Raw genomic sequence first — 20,100 nt, forward strand, 5'->3', positions numbered from 1 at the left:
CAAAAGCTCTCGGGAACTGATTATCCACCAGCGCATTCACACTGGGGAGAGACCGTTCAGCTGCTCTCACTGCGCAAAGAAATTTAGAGCATCATCCCACCTGCGGATACACCAGCGAGTTCACACTGGGGAGAGACCGTTCACCTGCTCTGTGTGTGGGAAGGGATTCACTCAGTCATCCAGCCTGCAGAACCACAATCTCACTCACACCAATGAGAGACCGTTTAAATGCTCTGACTGTGGGCGTGATTTCAAAAGCTCTCGGGAACTGATGATTCACCAGCGCACTCACACTGGGGAGAGACCGTTCAGCTGCTCTCACTGCTCAAAGAGATTTAGAACATCATCCCACCTGCGGATACACCAGCGAGTTCACACCGGGGAGAGACCATTCACTTGCTGTGTGTGTGGGAAGGGATTCACTCAGTCATCCAGCCTGCGGGCACACCAGCAAGTTCACAAGTGATGACAGGTTGGATTCTGCTGTTATTCCTGCCATTAATCACATCCAGGACTGAACCATGTTTATTCTTATAGTTGGTGAAGTGGAAGGGTAGGAGAGATTCTTTCTGCTGGACTGGCCGATCGCACGACTTTGCTTCCAGTGGGCTAATGCTCTTTGAGCCTGGGAGAGCACATTGCCACTGAAATGATCCACAAAAGCTGATGAAGGACATTTATTTTATCCTGGATAGTAAATAGTGTTTTTCCCCCCACGACAGGTAGATCTGAAATAAATACAGAAAGGACTGGAAAAACGCAGCAGGTCTGGCAGCATCTCTGGAGAGAGAAACAGAGTTAACATTTCACACTACTGGATTGGGAATCAATCTAGTAAATCTCCTCTGAACTGCTTCCATGGTATTTATAAAATGGGGCAGCACGGCAGCACAGTGGTTAGCACTGCTGCATCATAACACCAGGGACCCAGGTTCAATTCCAGCCTGGGTCACTGTCTGTGTGGAGTTTGCACGTTCTCCCCATGTCTGTGTGGGTTTCATCCGGGTGCTCCGGTTTCCTCCCACAGTCCAAAGATGTGCGGGTTAGGTTGATTGGCTATGCTAAATTGACCCTTGTGTGAGGGGGATTAGCAGGGTAAATGTGTGGGGTTATGGGAATAGGGCCTGGGTGGGATGCTGTTTGGTACAGACTCGATGGGCAGAACGGCCTCTGTCTGTACTGCAGGGATCCTACGATCCTTTGTTTAATTGGAGACAAAACTGCACCCAGTGTTCAAGATGCAGTCTCAGCAACGCCCTGTATAACTGAGCAGGAACTAGGGATGAGGAGCATATCAGCCATGATCGAATGATTCGATGGGCCGAATGGCCTAATTCTGCTCCAAGATCTTATGAACAGATTTCTCTCTATCCTTTTCAGACCAGGACATGAAGTGATGGCTCCGAAAACATGGATAACTTGTAAAATCAACAGCTCCCAACACCTCTCTGTAGGGTACAGTGGTTTGCACTGCTGCCTCACAGCGCCAGGGACCTGGGTTCGACTCCCGGCTTGGGTCACAGTATGCACATTCTCCCCGTGTCTGCGTGGGTTTCCTTCGGGTGCTCCGGTTTCCTCCCACAGTCCGAAAGACATGCTGGTTTTCAGAGTAACTTCAATGCAGTGTTAATGTAAGCCGACTTGTGACACTAATAAATGAAGTTCCTGGGAAAATCCCCCAGTCACCGCACTCTGGCATCTGTTCGGGTACACTGAGGGAGAATTTAGCATGGTCAATGCACCTAACCAGCACATCTTTCGGACTGTGGGAGGAAACCAGAGCTCCCGGAAGAAAACCAGGCAGACACGGGAACAACGTGCAAACTCCACAGAGTCACCCAAGCCGGGAATCAAACCCAGGTCCCTGGCGCTGAGGCAGCAGAGCTAACCAGTGTGCCACCAGGCCATCCTAACAAGTCTTGTTATCTGTTTTTTCTATTCTGTTGGCTTCAGAAGGGAACATTTTATAATTCTCACAGCATTTTAACCATTCTTTATATCTTTATAATTCTAAACGTTATAAACTTTTGTATTCAAATTTACATTTCCAGCCTAACATCTGTATTAATGAATCATTTATTCTTTAATTGTCTCTCAATTCAGGCTGTCCATTTAACTAATCTCCTGCTTTACAATTGTGGGAACTTCAGTCACAAATAAGGTAGTCAAATGCATTGTTAAAAGCAGGATGTTCTTTATATAAATAAATAACAAAGTTTAAAAATCATTGGCAAACAAAAGGAAACAGGAGCATTGGAACCAGCCTGGACTTGCAGACTGAAACCCCGCCCAAAGCCTGCACGTGCTCAGAAGGGAGAGAGGTTGTGAAGAACACTCTGTAACACTTCTCCTCCCCTTAAATTTCAATCCCCCATCAGGACAGAAATACAACAAAGTAATGTCTTTAACAATACGGAAGTCTGTCAGGAGCTTTGTGGTTGCATTGCGACCTGTACAATACCACTGGTAAATCTTGTAATGGTGTTTCTGGAATGGGAGATGAAGAGGTAGTTTGAGAATCTGTACATGAACATTCCTCTTCCACTCCCACAGCAGAGTCAACTGGAAAAGCTGGAACCATTTCCTGGTGAACATCCACAGCAGCATGACCCTCTGCCATGTTCTCAGTAATGGTTGCTGACTCTGAAACTGTTCCTGACTCGGGGTCACACCGCAAGCGAATATGGTCTTGGTGTCTGCGAACAACTCTTCTGTTTTACAGTCTCACCACCCAAGATACTGGACCACTTTGGTTTAAAATTATTCCCGGTAACCACCTGTGGTTACTCCCAAAGTTTCTGATGTAAACCTGATCACCCGGTTTGAACTGCCTCTCTTTGGCGTGGCAGTCGTGTCCCTCCTTCTGCTTCTCTTGTCTCCTGCTCACTTTTGCTCTGAGATCTGGATGAAGCAGATCCAGATGAGACTTCAACCTTCGACCAAAAAATTCCAGAGGAGAGTCCGGTTGTGGATTGTGGTGTGATGCGAAACTGGAACAAAAATCTTGAGAGCTTGTTCCTAAAGTATCGCCTGCCATTCTTTTCAATCCCTCCTTCAGACTTTGAACAGCTCTTTCTGCGAGACCATTTGTACAGTAAGAAGTTTAACAACACCAGGTTAAAGTCCAACAGGTTCATTTGTTAGCAAATGCCACGAGCTAACAAATGCATTTGCTAACAAATAAACCTATTGGACTTTAACCTGTTGTTGTTAAACTTCTGACTGTGTTTACCCCAGTCCCAACGCCAGCATCTCCACATCATGAAGACCATTTGTAGCCAGATGAAACGGTGCAGTACGCACATGACGTAGACCATTCCTTTACAGGAATTCCTGAAACACCTCACTTGTAAACAGAGTGTTGTTATCTGAAACAAGCCAATCTGGTATCCCAGGGCAAGTGAAAATTTGACAGAGCTTCTCTGTTGTCACAGGAGCTGGAATATTACTCATGATCTGTGCTTCCAACCATTTTGAATGCACATTTACAATGACCAAACACATGTGATTCATGAAAGGCCCCCCAAAGGCCACATTTAGTCTGGACCACGGCCTATCAGGCCACTCCCAAGGATGAAGTGGTAATGTACCCAGTGTGTTGTGCCTGATTCAATCGACAAACAGTTTATTGAGTTACGCCAGCGGGGAGAAGCCACAGGGGCTGACCATGTGCAACTCCACCCAACACAGAATATCATCAATTCTTATCCAGTTACTCAGCCCATCCCGGCTGGACACAATCCAATCAGAATGGTGATAGATTACATACATTATAGGTTCAATAAAATTAGTATCTGGGCATTATGGGGCTTTGTGATCATCTCATGGACAGGTGCCCTCATCATGATGCTTTCCAGACCCCCCCTTCGGGGGGGGTCTTTCTTGGGTTTTCTTTGTACATAGACTCCCTTAGTTAGAAATGGGGTGGATTAAAAGTTCTCAAATGGACGTCAGCACCCTTCCTTTGTTTTAATCGAATGACCACATGATCTGGGAATCATTTCTATTTAATGCTCTCTCTTTTTAAACTCTTTTCTTCAGTATCCAATTCCAGAATTTTCCTTTTCTTTGTGTTACTTGCGTCAGGAATAAATCTTTGGACCTGACAGGAAGTTTAACCCAAGATCAATCCAACACAGGATTGGTCAGAATCATTTCACATGTGTCAAATTTTAAATAACCATTACAAATTAAAACTCTCATTCTCACATGGGTGAATTGTATCCGGATTAAAATTCCCACATGTTTAGTAAAATATCCTGGAATCCTGTCTCTGCTCAGTAAATATGGCTCCAGGTTCATAACTTCTGAACAAAAAAAGTTTTATTGATCACACTTCCTTTTTTAAAAATCTGTTTGATTTAAATCACAGACAGAAAACCTCAAAGCTTGAAGCATTCATCCCACAAATATCATCCACACACAAACAGAGAAACTTAGCATGTGCTTTACAACAACAATAACCAAAATTAATTACTGAAGTGTTCTTGTGATTCTGTTTTTAAACTTCCAAAAATGCCTTTAATTAAAGACTCAAGGTGAGGTTAATTCCCCAGAAAGATAAACCTTAACAAATGTAGCCCAAAACAATGATAAAACATATCTACAAACATCCACAGAAAACAAACAAAACACACAGATTCTCACAGCTCGTAAATTTCAAACAATGAATCTTCAGCATTCTCTCTCGCAGCTGTAGCTTCTTAAAGCGACAGAGCACTACAAGCTCACAACTCCTTGATTAAAATAAGATACAAGATCCTTCATTATAACTGAACCTTTTTAAAGCCAACCGACAAGGACTGATTTTAGAGGCAACATCTTTGTTGATTTAAAATCCCAAACACGTTATAGCCAAACACCGGCAAAATCTTTGTTCTTTATCTGGGGATAAAATTCTCAGTTATTCCAAATTCCTCCAGGCGATGCTTAATATTTCCGCATTTAACTTATTCCCAGAAATCCTCAATTATAAACTAAAATAGACACGTGTTTCCGGGCAGTCACAGGAATATGGTCAAGATAGTCCAGTCCCACAATGCCTCACATTCAATCTGCAGTCCTTCAATTATAACAGAATATGTGGCTGTATATAGCTGCCATGGCCATGGTCAACCCAACCCCCCCAAGGGTGCCTTCTTGAACTGTTGCAATGCGTGAGGTGTACGTACACCCACAATGCTGTTAGGAAGGGACTTCCAGTTACTGAGAGAGACAAGAGATGAAATTGCTGGGCCTCTAACAGAAATCTTTGTTTCTTCATTGGACACAGGTGAGGTCCCAGAGGATTGGAGAATAGCAAATGTGGTCCCGTTATTTAAGAAGGGTAGCAAGGATAACTCTGGTAATTATAGGCCAGTGAGCTTGACGTGGTAGGGAAATTGTTGGAGAAGATTCTTAGAGATAGGATCTGTACACATTTAGAACTGAATAATCTCATTAGCGATCGACAACATTGTTTTGTGCGAGGGAGGTCATGCCTCACAAATTTGGTTGAGTTTTTTGAGGAGGTGACAAAAATGACTGACGAGGGAAGGGCCGTGGATGTCGTCCACGTGGATTTTAGTAAAGCATTTGACAAGGTCCCTCATGGCAGGCTGGTGCAAAAGGTTAAATCTCACGGGAACTAGCTAGATGGGTACAGAACTGGCTTGGCCATAGAAGACAGAGGGTAGCAGTGGAGGGGTCTTTTTCTGATTGGAGCTCTGTGACTAGTGGTGTTCCGCAGGGCTCTGTACTGGGATCTCTGCTGTTTGTGATATATATAAATGATTTGGAAGAAGATGTAGCTGGTCTGATTAGTAAGTTTGCGGATGACACAAAGATTGCTTGTTTTGGGTCAGAGATGCAAGGGGGGGGAGTGGGAGGGGGGAGTGGGGGGTGGGGGGGGATGGAGTGGGAGTGGGGGCGGAGATGTGAGGAAGAATATTCTGATGCAGCGAATGGTAATGACCTGAAACTCGCTGCCTACGAGGGTGGAGGAAGTGGAGACAATAAACAATTAAAAAGGAAATTGGATGGGCATTTGGGATGTTCCAAACAGAATGAAGAACAAAGAAAATTACAGCACAGAAACAAGCTCTTTGGCCCTCCAAGCCTGTGGCACCCATGCTGCCTGTCTGAACTAAAACCCCCTACCTTTCCGGGGACCATATCCCTCTATTCCTATGCTATTCATATATTTGTCAAGACACATCTTAAAAGTCACTATCGTATCTGCTTCCACTACCTTCCCCGGCAACGAGTTCCAGGCACCCACCACTCTCCGTGTAAAAAACGTGCCTTGTACATCTCCTTTAAACCTCGCCCCTCGCACCTTAAACCTATGACCCTCGTAATTGACTCTTCCACCCTGGGAAAAAGCTTCTGATTATCCACTCTGTCCATGCCCCTCATAATATTGTAGACTTCTATCAGGTCGCCCCTTAACCTCCGTCGTTCCAGTGAGAACAAATGTGTCCCTAGTAGGGACTCAGGGTTGGTGTGTTGCCTACCAGGGGCTGGGGTCCGGGATGTGTCTGACAGGGTATTCAGGACTCTTAGGGGGGAGGGAGATAAACCACAAGTTATTGTACATGTGGGGACACACGACATAGGGAGGATAGGGGAAGGGGATATTAGGCAGGGATTTATGGAGTTGGGGTGGAAACTAAAGGCCAAGACTGACAGAGTGGTTATCTCTGGACTCTTGCCTGTACCACGGGATAGTTTAGAGAGGAATAGGGAGAGGGAAGGTTTGAATTCATGGCTGAGGGGATGGTGCAGGAGGGAGGGGTTCAGGTACTTAAGCAATTGGGGCTCGTACTGGGGAAGGTGTGACCTCTATGAGAAGGATGGTCTACACCTTAATCAGAAGGGGACCAATATCCTGGGGGGTAAATTTGCTAAGGCCATGCAGGGAGGTTTAAACTGATTCGGGGGGGGGGGAGGGATCCTGAGTAGTGGGGCTGAAAGTGAGGGATGCATGGATGGGGACTGCAATGCACGGCATTGCAGAGGTGGGGTGGAGCAGGGTTTGAAATGTGTATACTTCAATGCCAGGAGTATTCGCAATAAAGTGGGTGAACTTGCAGCGTGGATCAGTACCTGGGACTTCGATGTTGTGGCTATTTCAGAGACATGGATAGAGCAGGGGCAGGAATGGATGCTGCAGGTCCCGGGGTTCAAATGTTTTAGTCGAAGTAGGGAAGGAGGTAGAAGAGGGGGAGGGGTAGCATTATTGGTCAGAGATTGTATCAGTGTCAGAGAGGAGGTTTGATGAGGACTTATCTGTTGAGGTAGTATGGGCGGAGATTAGAAATAGGAGAGGAGAGGTCACCCTGTTGGGAGTCTTTTATAGACCTCCTAAAAGTTCTAGAGAGGTTGAGGAAAGGATTGCGGAGTCAATCCTGCTTAGGAGTGAAAGTAATAGGGCAATTGTTATGGGGGATTTTAACTTGACTAATATTGACTGGAATTGTTATAGCTCTAGCTCGTTAGAGGGGTCAGTTTTTGTTCAAAGCGTGCAGGAAGGTTTTTTGACTCAGTATGTAGACAGGCCAACTAGAGGTGAGGCTATATTGGATCTGGTGCTGGGAAATGAGCCAGACCAGGTGCTAGACTTGGAAGTTGGTGTGCATTTTGGTGATAGTGACCACAATTCGGTTACGTTCACCTTAGTGATGGAAAGGGATAGGCATGAACCTCGGGCCAGTGGTTTTAGCTGGGGGAAGGGTAATTATGAGGCTATTAGGAGAGAATTAGGAAACATAGGTTGGACTAGGAGATTACAGGGACTGGGAACGTCCGACATGTGGAGTTTTTTCAAGGAGCAGCTACTGCGAGTCTGTGATAGGTATGTCCCTGTCAGGCAAGGAGGAATTGGTAGGGCTAGGGAACCGTGGTGCACCAAAAAAGTTTCTTTGTTGGTTAAAAAGAAAAAGGAGGCTTATGTTCGGATGAGACGTGAGCACTCGGGTAGTGCACTAGAAAGCTTTAGATTGGCTAAGAGGGAGTTGAAGAGCGAGCTTAGAAGGGCTAAAAGGGGACATGAGAAGACTTTGGCGGATAGGGTTAAAGAGAATCCTAAGGCGTTCTATAGGTATGTCAAGAACAGAAGGTTGGTTAGGGCAAGTTTAGGGCCAGTTATAGATGGCAGAGGGAAGTTATGTGTGGAACCGGAGGAGATTGGTGAAGCATTGAACCAATATTTCTCTTCGGTGTTCACGCAAGGGGACATGAATATAGCTGAGGAGGACACTGGGTTGCAGGGGAGTAGAATAGACAGTATTACAGTTGATAAGGAGGATGTGCAGGATATTCTGGAGGGTCTGAAAATAGATAAATCCCCTGGTCCGGATGGGATTTATCCAAGGATTCTCTGGGAGGCAAGAGAAGTGATTGCAGAGCCTCTGGCTCTGATCTTCAGGTCGTCGTTGGCCTCTGGTATAGTACCAGAAGATTGGAGGTTAGCGAATGTTGTCCCATTGTTTAAGAAGGGGAACAGAGACTTCCCCGGGAATTATAGACCGGTGAGTCTCACTTCTGTTGTCGGCAAGATGTTGGAAAAAATTATAAGGGATAGGATTTATAGTTATTTGGAGAGTAATGAATTGATAGGTGATAGTCAGCATGGTTTTGTGGCAGGTAGGTCGTGCCTTACTAACCTTATTGAGTTTTTTGAGAAAGTGACCAAGGAGGTGGATGGGGGCAAGGCAGTGGACGTGGTATATATGGATTTTAGTAAGGCGTTTGATAAGGTTCACCATGGTAGGCTTCTGCAGAAAATGCAGATGTATGGGATTGGGGGTGATCTAGGAAATTGGATCAGGAATTGGCTAGCGGATAGGAAACAGAGGGTGGTGGTTGATAGTAAATATTCATCATGGAGTGCGGTTACAAGTGGTGTACCTCAGGGATCTGTTTTGGGGCCACTGCTGTTTGTAATATTTATTAATGATCTGGATGAGGGTATAGTTGGGTGGATTAGCAAATTTGCTGATGACACCAAAGTCGGTGGTGTGGTAGACAGTGAGGAAGGGTGTCGTAGTTTGCAGGAAGACTTAGACAGGTTGCAAAGTTGGGCCGAGAGGTGGCGGATGGAGTTTAATGCGGAGAAGTGTGAGGTAATTCACTTTGGTAGGAATAACAGATGTGTTGAGTATAGGGCTAACGGGAGGACTTTGAATAGTGTGGAGGAGCAGAGGGATCTAGGTGTATGTGTGCATAGATCCCTGAAAGTTGGGAATCAAGTAGATAAGGTTGTTAAGAAGGCATATGGTGTCTTGGCGTTTATTGGTAGGGGGATTGAATTTAGGAGTCGTAGCGTTATGTTGCAACTGTACACAACTCTGGTGCGGCCGCACTTGGAGTACTGTGTGCAGTTCTGGTCCCCACATTACAGGAAGGATGTGGAGGCTTTGGAGAGGGTGCAGAGGAGGTTTACCAGGATGTTGCCTGGTATGGAGGGGAGATCCTATGAGGAGAGGCTGAGGGATTTGGGATTGTTTTCGCTGGAAAGGCGGCGGCTAAGAGGGGATCTTATTGAAACATATAAGATGATTAGAGGTTTAGATAGGGTGGATAGTGATAGCCTTTTTCCTCTGATGGAGAAATCCAGCACGAGGGGGCATGGCTTTAAATTGAGGGGGGGTAGTTATAGAACCGATGTCAGGGGTAGGTTCTTTACCCAGAGGGTGGTGAGGGATTGGAATGCCCTGCCAGCATCAGTTGTAAATGCGCCTAGTTTGGGGGCGTTTAAGAGATCCGTAGATAGGTTCATGGACGAAAAGAAATTGGTTTAGGTTGGAGGGTCACAGTTTTTTTTTTTTCTTAACTGGTCGGTGCAACATCGTGGGCCGAAGGGCCTGTTCTGCGCTGTAATGTTCTATGTTCTATGTTCTAAGTTTCTCCAACCTCTCCTCATAGCTAATGCCCTCCACACCAGGCAACATCCTGATTAATATTTTCTGTACCCTCTCCAAAGCCTCCACATCCTTCTGGTAGTGTGGTGACCAGAATTGAACACTAGATTCCAAGTGCGGTCTAACTAAGATTCTATAAAGCTGCAACATGACTTGCCAATTTTTAAACTCAATGCCCCAGCCAATGAAGGCAAGCATGCCGTATGCCTTCTTGATTATCTTCTCCACCTGCATTGCCACTTTCAATGACCTGTGTACCTGTACACCCAGATCCTTCTGCCTAGGAATACTCCGAAGGGTTCTGCCATTTACTGTATATTTCCCATCTGTATTAGTTGGTCTAGTTGGGCACATGAGTGGCGCAGGCTTGGAGGGCCGAAGGGCTTGTTCCTGGGCTGTATTGTTCTTTGTATTAGACCTTCCAAAATGCATTACCTCACATTTTTCCGGATTAAACTTCATCTGCCATCTCTCCACCCAAGTCTCCAACTGATCTATATCCTGCTGTATCCTCTGCCGGTCCCCATCGCTATCCGCAATTCCACCAACCTTTGTGTCGTCCACAAACTTACCAATCAAACCAGTTACATTTTCCTCCAAATCATTTATATATATCACAAACAGCAAAGGTCCCAGCACTGATCCCTGAGGAATGTCACTTGTCACAGCCCTCCATTCAGAAATGTACCTTTGCACTGCCAACCTCTGTTTTCTTCTGACTAAATATCTCTAAACTTCCTAACACCCTGTCACTCTGTGATCCTTGTGACATTTGAAACCAGGTATTCACAAAAAGACTCAAAGAGCATCAGCCCACTGGAGGCTGAGACCGGCCAGTCCAGCACAAAGAAACCCTCTGACCCTTCCCATTGACCAACTGTGAGAATGAACAAAATGCAGTCCTGGATGTAATTGAGAGCAGAAACAATAACAGCAGAATCCAACCCCTGGAATCACTCGTGAACTTGTTGGTGTCTCAGCAGCTGGGATGAAACTCTGAAACCCTTCTCACACTGAGAGCAGGTGAATGGTCTCTCCCCAGTGTGAACTCGCTGGTGTGTCTGCAGGCTGGATAACTGAATGAATCCCTTCCCACACTGAGAGCAGGTGAACGGCCTCTCCCCAGTGTGAACTCGCTGGTGTCTCTGCAGGCTGGATAACTGAGTGAATCCCTTCTCACACTGAGAGCAGGTGAATGGTCTCTCCCCAGTGTGAACTTGCTGGTGTCTCCGCAGGGCGGATAACTGAGTGAATCCCTTCCCACACTGAGAGCAGGTGAATGGTTTCTCCCCAGTGTGAACTCGCTGGTGTGTCCGCAGGTTAGATGAACAAGTGAATCCCTTCCCACACTGAGAGCAGGTGAATGGCCTCTCCCCAGTGTGAACTCGCTGGCGTGTCTGCAGGCTGGATAACTGAGTGAATCCCTTCCCATACTGAGAGCAGGTGAATGATCTCTCCCCAGTGTGAACTCGCTGGTGTGTCTGCAGGTGGGATGACTGTGTGAATCCCTTCCCACATTGAGAGCAGGTGAATGGCCTCTCCCCAGTGTGAACTCGCTCGTGTGTCTGCAGGCTGGATAAAGAAGTGAATCCCTTCTCACACTGAGAGCAGGTGAATGGCCTCTCCCCAGTGTGGCTGCGCCGATGAGCTGCCAGCAGAGATGGGGCTCTGTATCTTTTCCCACAGTCCACACATTTCCATGGTTTCTCCATGGTGCAGGTGTCCTTGCCTCTCTCTTGGGTGGACAATTAGTTGAAACTTCGTCCACACACAGAACAAGATTACAGTCTCCACCCGCTGTGAATGGTGTGATATTTATTCAGGCTGTGTAACTGGTTAAAGCTCTTTAGTCAGTGCATTGGAACACTTTCATTCGAGTGAATCCCTTCTTTTTCACTCACACTGACATTTCAAATCTTTTCAAATCGACAGACTGGACAATCATTTCTCCTTCTGGATTCAAAGTCCAATGATATTGAGGTCCCAAGGAATATCACTCTGTCAGATCTCGACGTGACGTTTGAGATTTCAGCCTGTGATTCCTCTTTCAATATCCTGGAAAATAAGTTTCCAAAAGTCAGCAGTGTCAGTACAGGATAGAAATTCAGAACAGACAATTTCTACGGAACATTCTTTCCTCTCTCATTCCCCAAAAGCTGTAAATCTCCATCCCACACACTCTCTCCCCATTCTCAGCAGGTCTGGCAGCATCTGTATGGAGAGAAAAGAACTGATGTTTCAGAGCTTTGACAAAGGGTCATCGAGACAAGAAACATCAGCTCTTTTCTCTCCTTACAGATGCTACCAGACCGGCTGAGATTTTCCAGCATTTTCTCTCTTGGTTTCAGATTCCAGCATCCGCAGTAATTTGCTTTTATAAGGCTGCAGATACCTCCTCCCAAGTAACATGCGTATGCCCAAGACATCACCACTTGTTTCCCTTATTTCTTTCGCACCCATGGTGCTCTCCGCAGTAAACACAGAGGAGAAGTATTCATTAAAAATCTCACCCATCTCCTGTGGCTCCACACACAGATGGCCATACTGATTTTTAAGGGGATCTATTCTCTCTCTAGCCACCCTTTTACTCTTAATATAGCGATAGAACCTCTTGGAATTTTCTTTAATCTTACCTGCCAGATCCATATTATAACCTTTTTTGTCCTCCTGATTTCCCTCTTCAGTATTTTCTTACACTTTTTTATAGTCAGAGTGATTCAATTGTCCCCGATTGCCTAAACCCAATGTATGCTTCCTTCTTTTACCTGACCAGAGCCTCAATGTCCCTTGTCTGCCAGAGAACCCTAAATTTACCATTCTTTCCCTTCATCTTAACAGGAATATACTGCCCCTGGACTCTTGATATCACACTTTTAAAACCTCCCATTTGCCAGTCATTCCTTTCCCTTCAAACAAACTCACCTAATCGACATCTGCTAGATCCTGCCGAATGCCCACAAAAGTGGCCCTGCTCCAGTTTAGGGCCTTGACCTGTGGACCTGTCCTATCTTTTTCCAGAACTATTTTGAAACTATTGGTGCTCCCAATAGTGCTCCCTGACTGCCACTTCAGTCACTTGCTCGACCTCATTTCTTAACTGTCTAATAGAAAGTGAGTCCAGGAATTGATGATGAAAAATAAGGAGCTGGGAGATGAATTGAACAAGTATTTTGCCTCGGTGTTCACAATAGAGGATACAGTTAAAACTCAGAAACAGCTGGAAATCAGAAAACAGAAGTGTGGGATGAACTCTGAAAAAGCACAATTCCCAGGGAAGTGGTGCTCAGCAAACTGTTGGAGCTGTGGGCTGAAGGGTCCTCGGGTCCTGCTGGGCTTCATTCTCGGGTCCTGCTGGGCTTCATTCTCGGGTCCTGCTGGGCTTCATTCTCGGGTCTTAACAGAGGGAGATAGTTGATGTTGTTCAATTTTCTAAACCGTCCGTCGCCATTACCCGCACTGCGCATGCTTCAGGTCCCGCCCCTCATTCACTCCGATTGGTTGGAGGACCAGCCGCTCCGGCTCGGTCCTCCAGCCCCGCCCCCTCTTTCTATTGGTCCGGAGTTGCCGTCAATCAGTGCCCGGGCATTGTGATGTGGAGCATGCGCAGTGTCATTGCTGTCCTTGGCGCTTGTTTGTCCCGGAGAAGCGGAGTCAGCGTTAGGCGGTGGCTGGGAGGATTTGGAAACACTTTGTGGATCCGCAAACCCTTCAGAATCATTGTCAGCTCCCTGGTTTGCAGCTGCGGGGCTTCTCCCTCCCTCCCTCCCGGGAACAGGCCCAGGTTAACGGCCCCATCCTGGCTCAGCCACTGGAGGATGGTTCACATCAGAGGATGGGGGAGGGGGACAATAAATAAGAGGTTACACTTTGGCCTCAAATCAATGAGGACTCTGATCTCTGGGAAGGAAGGAAACCCTGGGAGGTGGGCGGGGAGGATTCACAAACACCCGCTGGAGGCCCCAACACCCCCAGTAAAAAGCTGCAGCTCCCGGGTTTGCAGCTTTTTCCCGGGAGGGAGTTGGGAAAGTTTTGTGGAGACAATTCCCGGCTGGTTCAGTTAGTGGTTCCTGGAGCTCAGAAACCCTGAGTTAGAATCCTGAACCCCACACTGGGTGGTTGTTTTATGAAATACTTTTTATTTATTAATCATTAAAGTATTAATTTGTTTTGAAAAATCATTTTATAGCATGTGAAAATGCCCATTGAAATAGCAATTCTCCCAAAGTATTTCATAGAATCCCTACAGTGCTGAAGGAGATTATTCGGCCCATCGAGTCTGCACCAACAACAATCCCACCTAAGCCGTCTTCCCATAACCCCACATATGTAACCTGCTAATCCCTCGAACCTACTCATCCCAGGACACTAAGGGGCAATTTAGCATAGCCAATGCACCTAACTGGCATATCTTTGGACGATGGGAGGAAACCGGAGCATCTGGAGAAAACCCACGCAGACATGGGGAGAACGGGCAGACTCCACACGGACAGTGACCCAAGTTGGGAATTGAACCCAGGTCCCTGGAGCTGTGAGGCAGCAGTGCTAACCACTGTGCTGCCTACATTGCTGATGAGAATTTTAATTTACTGACTTGGGAATTAATTCTTGGGAATAGTCATTCTGAAAATGGCCATTAAAATGTGTTTTAATTTACCCCATAATGCCAGAATTCAGTTTGCATTTCAAAATTGAATTGAGAATGCCGGGGAGCAAATGGTAAAATGAGGTTTGAGACACCAGCTGCAATTATTTTCTGTGACTGATGATACCTTTGTGCCTGTGCAGGAGGTAATTCCCCTGCTGTTGTGGCACAAATAAAATGGAGCCTTTCCTCGGAACAGGTCCGTGTTAATGGTCACTGTGGTGTTTCATTGGTGAGCAGAGCACATGTGCCCATTGTGGTAACAACAGAGTCAGTGGGGCTGCACGTCCCCTGACTTGGAAGGAAAATAATTGACTCCTTGATTGTACTCTCAATCTGCACATGGTCTGGAGGACTGAATCCAGCTGGAGGGAGAGGGAGCTGGGCTCAGAGTGGAGATGAGGCAATGAGTTTGATTTCAGCTCAGGGACAAGAGAGAGTGTGTGGGATGGGGATTACAGCTCAAGATAAATGAGATGGAGAAATGTTTCGTGGAAACTGAAATTGTCAGTTCTGAAGCAGTTTTTTAAAACTCTTTTTGCAGGAAACTTGATGAGGAGGATTCACAGACAGGAAACTCAAACTAAATTTCAGGTCAAGTTCTGACAGAGCCATTCGATTCATCATGACCTGAATATGATTGCTTTTGACAGTGGAGGGAAAAATCATTCCCTGTTTTGTCAGTGGAAGAAAATTTCAAAATTCAATGTGACAGATAAAGAACTGAGACACACACACACACACACACTCCAGTGAACTGACTGTGGATAGAGCTTTAACCAGTTACACAGCCTGAAAAACATCACACCATTCACAGTGGGGAGAAACCATAGACATGGTGTGTATGTGGATGAGGCTTCAACTAATCATCCAACCTGGAGAGACAGAAGGACAACAGCACCGTGGACAAACCGTGGAAATGTGAGGATTGTGGTAAAGGATTCAATTATCCATCCCGGTTGGAAACCCATCGACACAGTCACATTGGGGCTGGGAAAATGAAGAAACCATGGAAATGTGATGATTGTGGTAAAGGATTCAATTATCCATACTTGCTGGAAAACCATAGACACAGTCACACTGGAGAGTGGCCATTCATCTGTTCTGTGTGTGGGAAAGGATTCACTACCTCATCCCACCTGCTGTTACACCAGCGAACTCACACTGAGGAGAGGCCATTCAGCTGCTCCACCTGTGGAAAGCGGTTCTCATGTTCATCCAACCTCAGTGCACATCAGCGAGTTCACACTGGGGAGAGATCGTTCACCTGCTCCTTGTGTGGGAAGGATTTTGCTGGGCCATCTGGTCTTTGGTCACACCAGCGAATTCACACAGGAGAGAAGCCATTCACCTGTTCTGTGTGTGGTAAGAGATTCACTCTGTCATCTAACCTGCTGTCACACCAGCGAGTTCACACAGAGGAGAGACCGTTCAGCTGCACTTCCTGTGGAAAGAGGTTCAGGTCTTCATCCAACCTCAGTGCACACAGGCGAGTTCACACTGGGGAAAGGCCGTTCACCTGTTCCATGTGTGGGAGGGAATTCACCAATTCATCCGGCCTCCTGTCACATCAGCGAATTCACACGGAGGAGAAGCCATTTATTTGCACATACTGTGGAAAGAGTTTCAGGCAGTTATCAATCCTCACTGCTCATCAACGCACTCACACTGGGGAGAGACCATTCACTTGCTCCATGTGTGGGAAGGGATTCACTCAGTCTGGCAGCCTGCATTTACATGAGCTCACCCACACTGGGGAGAGGCCATTCACCTGCTCTGTGTGTGGGAAGGGATAAACTCGGTCATCCCACTTGCTGACACATCTGCAAGTTCACAATTGCCTGCAGGAGTTGGATTTTGCAGTTACTGCAGCTGTTAATCACATCCAGGATTGATAGTCTGACAATATTTGGTTTGTTTCTGCTGACATTAACGATCCCTACAACTGGCTGAAGTTTAATATTCTGAAATGTCACTGATTTTCAGGGCTGCTGTGTCCCTTTTTAAAAGCACCATCTGTGATTTTTTTTAAATTCAGGAACTCTCAACAGGAACTTGTTTCTCATAAGTTTATGAACTTTTCCTGCAATCTTAAATTGATGTTTGGTGCAAACTGTACAATTCAGTGTCTGAAAGGTTCCACTGCTTAAGATTTCCAATTAGAAAATGCTGACAATTCTTACTGACTTGCACATTATTCACAGTGACACTTCCCCGATCACATTTAATTATCAAGGAACATAAAACAATGCAAGATACTTGTTAGAACTGAACTTGAATATTGCTGAAAAGAGAGACCTGTTGCTGAATCTCTTCATCATGCACTCATCAGGACAAACAGAAGAATGCCAAATTTCAAATGATCACAATTGGTGGACTCTCATTGACTTGAAGCATCACCATGGAGAAATAAATAGAAGACTGTAGGTTTCTCAAGCTTCTGGGAAATTCAAAAAAGGTGCAAGACTTGAAAATTCTCGTTTTGTTTGCAGGGAAAGGATCGCTGCGTATAAATGTAAGTTGCTTCTCACAACTACAACTGAGCCGTATTATGAACTCGACTGATTATCTTCAGTTGATTATGAGTGTAGCTATTGACACACTCAGGATTGTTCAGCAAGTGCTGCCCAATCTGTATTCACAGTAAACATTGTATTTTTGGTTTGGTGAGTGTTTCCTGCTGAAAAAATCACTACCTATTCTGACAGAATCAAACAGCATGTTCCTTGATTTATCAGCCACTCACTGGGATGTACAGCCTGGTACCCGGCACTGCACTGGCAAAGATATTCATACCCAGCCTTGCTCATTTGTGTGGGAGGCTGAATGCCTTTTTGGTGCTGGCAGCTAATTAGTGGAAAGTATCACTCGTGTAACCACGACATAGTCGCAGAACGAAACAGATTAGTGTTCCCTCTGTATTGTGCAGCCTTGTGATTGTGCTAAAGGCCATCACTTTCAGATCTGAAAAGTGCCTGGGTCAAGGTCAAATTACCCTCTCTCAAATCTGAAGCAACAGGTGAAGCAAATCATTTCACACTGAAACACATCTTCAACGTTGCGGTAGTTTGTTCAGTTACACACTTGGTGGTCACGTGACTCTGGTTGTAGCATTCCTGAGCCTCATTGGAGGGATTCCTCACATGAGCCGAGTTTGAGGAGAGTATCTCTGGCCTCCAGTGATACAGCCGCTGAATCTATTCCTGGAAAAAACACATTTGGAATATTGTGATAATGCTGTCTGAATCCATCAGGACAATTTTGTATTCAAGTGGGGGGGGTGGATAATGTTCACTGTTCTTTATTTGGTTCTGGGGGATAATGTTCACTGCTTTATATTCGGATCTGGGGGATAATGTTCACTGTTTTATATTCGGGTCTTGGCGGGGGGGGGGGTAATGTTCATTGTTTTATATTTGGGTCTGGGGGATAATGTTCACTGTTTTATATTCGGTTTGGGGGATAATGTTCACTGTTTTATATTCAGGTCTGGGGGGAGAATGTTCACTGTTTTATATTCGGGTCTGGGAGATAATGTTCACTGCTTTATATTCGGGTCTGGGGGGGTTAATGTTCACTGTTTTATATTCGGGTCTGGGGGGGATAATGTTCACTTTTATATTCGGGTCTGGGGGGGATAATGTTCACTGTTTTATATTCGGGTCTGGGGGATAATGTTCGCTGTTTTATATTCGGGTCTGGGAGATAATGTTCACTGTTTTATATTCGGGTCTGGGGGATAATGTTCACTGTTTTATATTCGGGTCTGGGGGGGATAATGTTCATTGTTTTATATTCGGGTCTGGGGGATAATGTTCACTGTTTTATATTCGGGTCTGGGGGATAATGTTCACTGTTTTATATTCGGGTCTGGGAGATAATGTTCACTGTTTTATATTCGGGTCTGGGGGATAATGTTCACTGTTTTATATTCGGGTCTGGGGGGCATAATGTTCACTGTTTTATATTTGGGTCTGGGGGATAATGTTCACTGTTTTATATTCAGGTCTGGGGGATAATGTTCACTGTTTTATATTTGGGTCTGGGGGGGATAATGTTCACTGTCTGGGGTTTGTTCGCTCGGGTTGATTCTGCTGACGGTGCATTCTCGGTTGTCAGAGCTCTCATTAAAAGCCCTAATTTCCAGTCAGTGACTCAGTTGTCTCTGATGGGATGGGGAATCAGAGTGGGGGTAATGTGCTCATGAACAGCGATGGGTTGGAATGAGTATAAAATAAACCCGGACTACACCAGGTAATTGTGAGAACATTAAAACCATCACAAAAAATCATAGCACCATGTTGGAAAACAGAATACTTTGGCTCAATCTTTGATCAATTTTGTTTGATTCAATATTTTGAGTGGCTTGTTGGATTGCTGGTTATTTTCTAACGGCAGCTCAACACCATCATTTTGACCATAACTCGGCCCTGGTGACTGCTGCATTTTTCCAGCACCTTCTGTTTTAATTTTAAGTGGAACCTTAATATCTGCTTAGTACACAGGCCAGTTTATCTTTCCAGGGGTGAGTGTGTCTGAGAGGTATGCAACTGGAAAACATTTTCCATTCATCTCCTATCTTGCTGCAGTATATAGATATTGTTCTCACTCTGCCAGCAGGGCTGTGGGATTAATTGGATAGATCTTAAAGACAGCCCGACTGGGCAGGATGAGCCAAATGGTTTCCATCTGTGATGTATCATTCCATAAAACATTCAGCATCAGGAGAAAGAAAATGAAAGAAACCAATCTCTGTGGGATTTACCCAACCTGTGTGAGCACCTTCAGGGGAGCAGAGAGAGAGGGAAACCAGTGGGAAAAGTTTTTAAAACTCGGGGTATTCCCACAGGAGAGCACTGGTTTAAATCAATTTTAGAAGTAGAGAATGGCAGCGCACAAATTCCGAGGAATGCATTTTTAAAAATTAATTGATCTTCATTGAACAAGATAATTTCGTACTATCGTCTTTGACAATGACGCCGTTAATTCCCAGGTGCCCTTGCGGGTGCGAAAGTGTCCTCTTCATTCCACAGGAGCCTATTGCGCAGGCGCGGTGCTATGTCTCGCGCGTGCGCAGTGTCACTTTGCCCGGAGTCCTGCGAGTGCAGGAGACGCTTTTATCCCCAAGTGAGTCGGTGGGGCTGCGGGAGAAATGGAACCGGGAGTCGGGGGAGGGAGTGAGCTATGGCTTTACAAACATCCGCTGTAGGCCGCACGGCCCGAATAAGATCCTGCAGGTCTCGGGTTTACAGCTCCCAGGCGTTTATCCCGGGAACAGGCCCCGGTTATCGGCCGCCATCTTGTTTCAGCGGGGAAGGAGAGCGCATGCGCTGCTGTCGGTTGTGGGTCACAATGGGCGTGGTTTCAGGGGCTGGTTCAGAACCTCGATCTTCAGAGGGACAATAGGTAGCAGGGCGCATGCGCAGCTATCCAAGAACAGGAGCCAGTCATTCGGCCCATCGAGCCTGCTGCATCATTCAATAAGATCATGTCTACTTTGCTACCCCCAGCCCGTCCATACCCTTGACTTTCTTGTGGATCAAAACCTCAGCTTTG

At 45.8% G+C, this 20,100-nt stretch overlaps 2 protein-coding genes across 2 annotated transcripts in view; both read right to left on the reverse strand.

Moving 5' to 3' along the window:
• Positions 1-20,100, reverse strand: part of LOC144483034 (uncharacterized) — a 305,151-nt gene that overhangs the window by 108,575 nt on the left and 176,476 nt on the right. The window lies entirely within an intron of this gene.
• Positions 1-20,100, reverse strand: part of LOC144483010 (uncharacterized) — a 132,311-nt gene that overhangs the window by 67,359 nt on the left and 44,852 nt on the right. The window contains exons 2-3 of the mRNA XM_078201835.1: positions 10,980-11,270; positions 10,525-10,540 (exon numbers count right to left, since the gene is read on the reverse strand). Of these exons, the coding sequence (XP_078057961.1) occupies positions 10,525-10,540; positions 10,980-11,270 (307 nt within the window). The remainder of the gene's footprint in view (positions 1-10,524; positions 10,541-10,979; positions 11,271-20,100) is intronic.

The sequence above is a fragment of the Mustelus asterias genome, unplaced genomic scaffold, assembly GCF_964213995.1.
Source record: "Mustelus asterias unplaced genomic scaffold, sMusAst1.hap1.1 HAP1_SCAFFOLD_44, whole genome shotgun sequence".
NCBI lineage: Eukaryota > Metazoa > Chordata > Chondrichthyes > Carcharhiniformes > Triakidae > Mustelus > Mustelus asterias.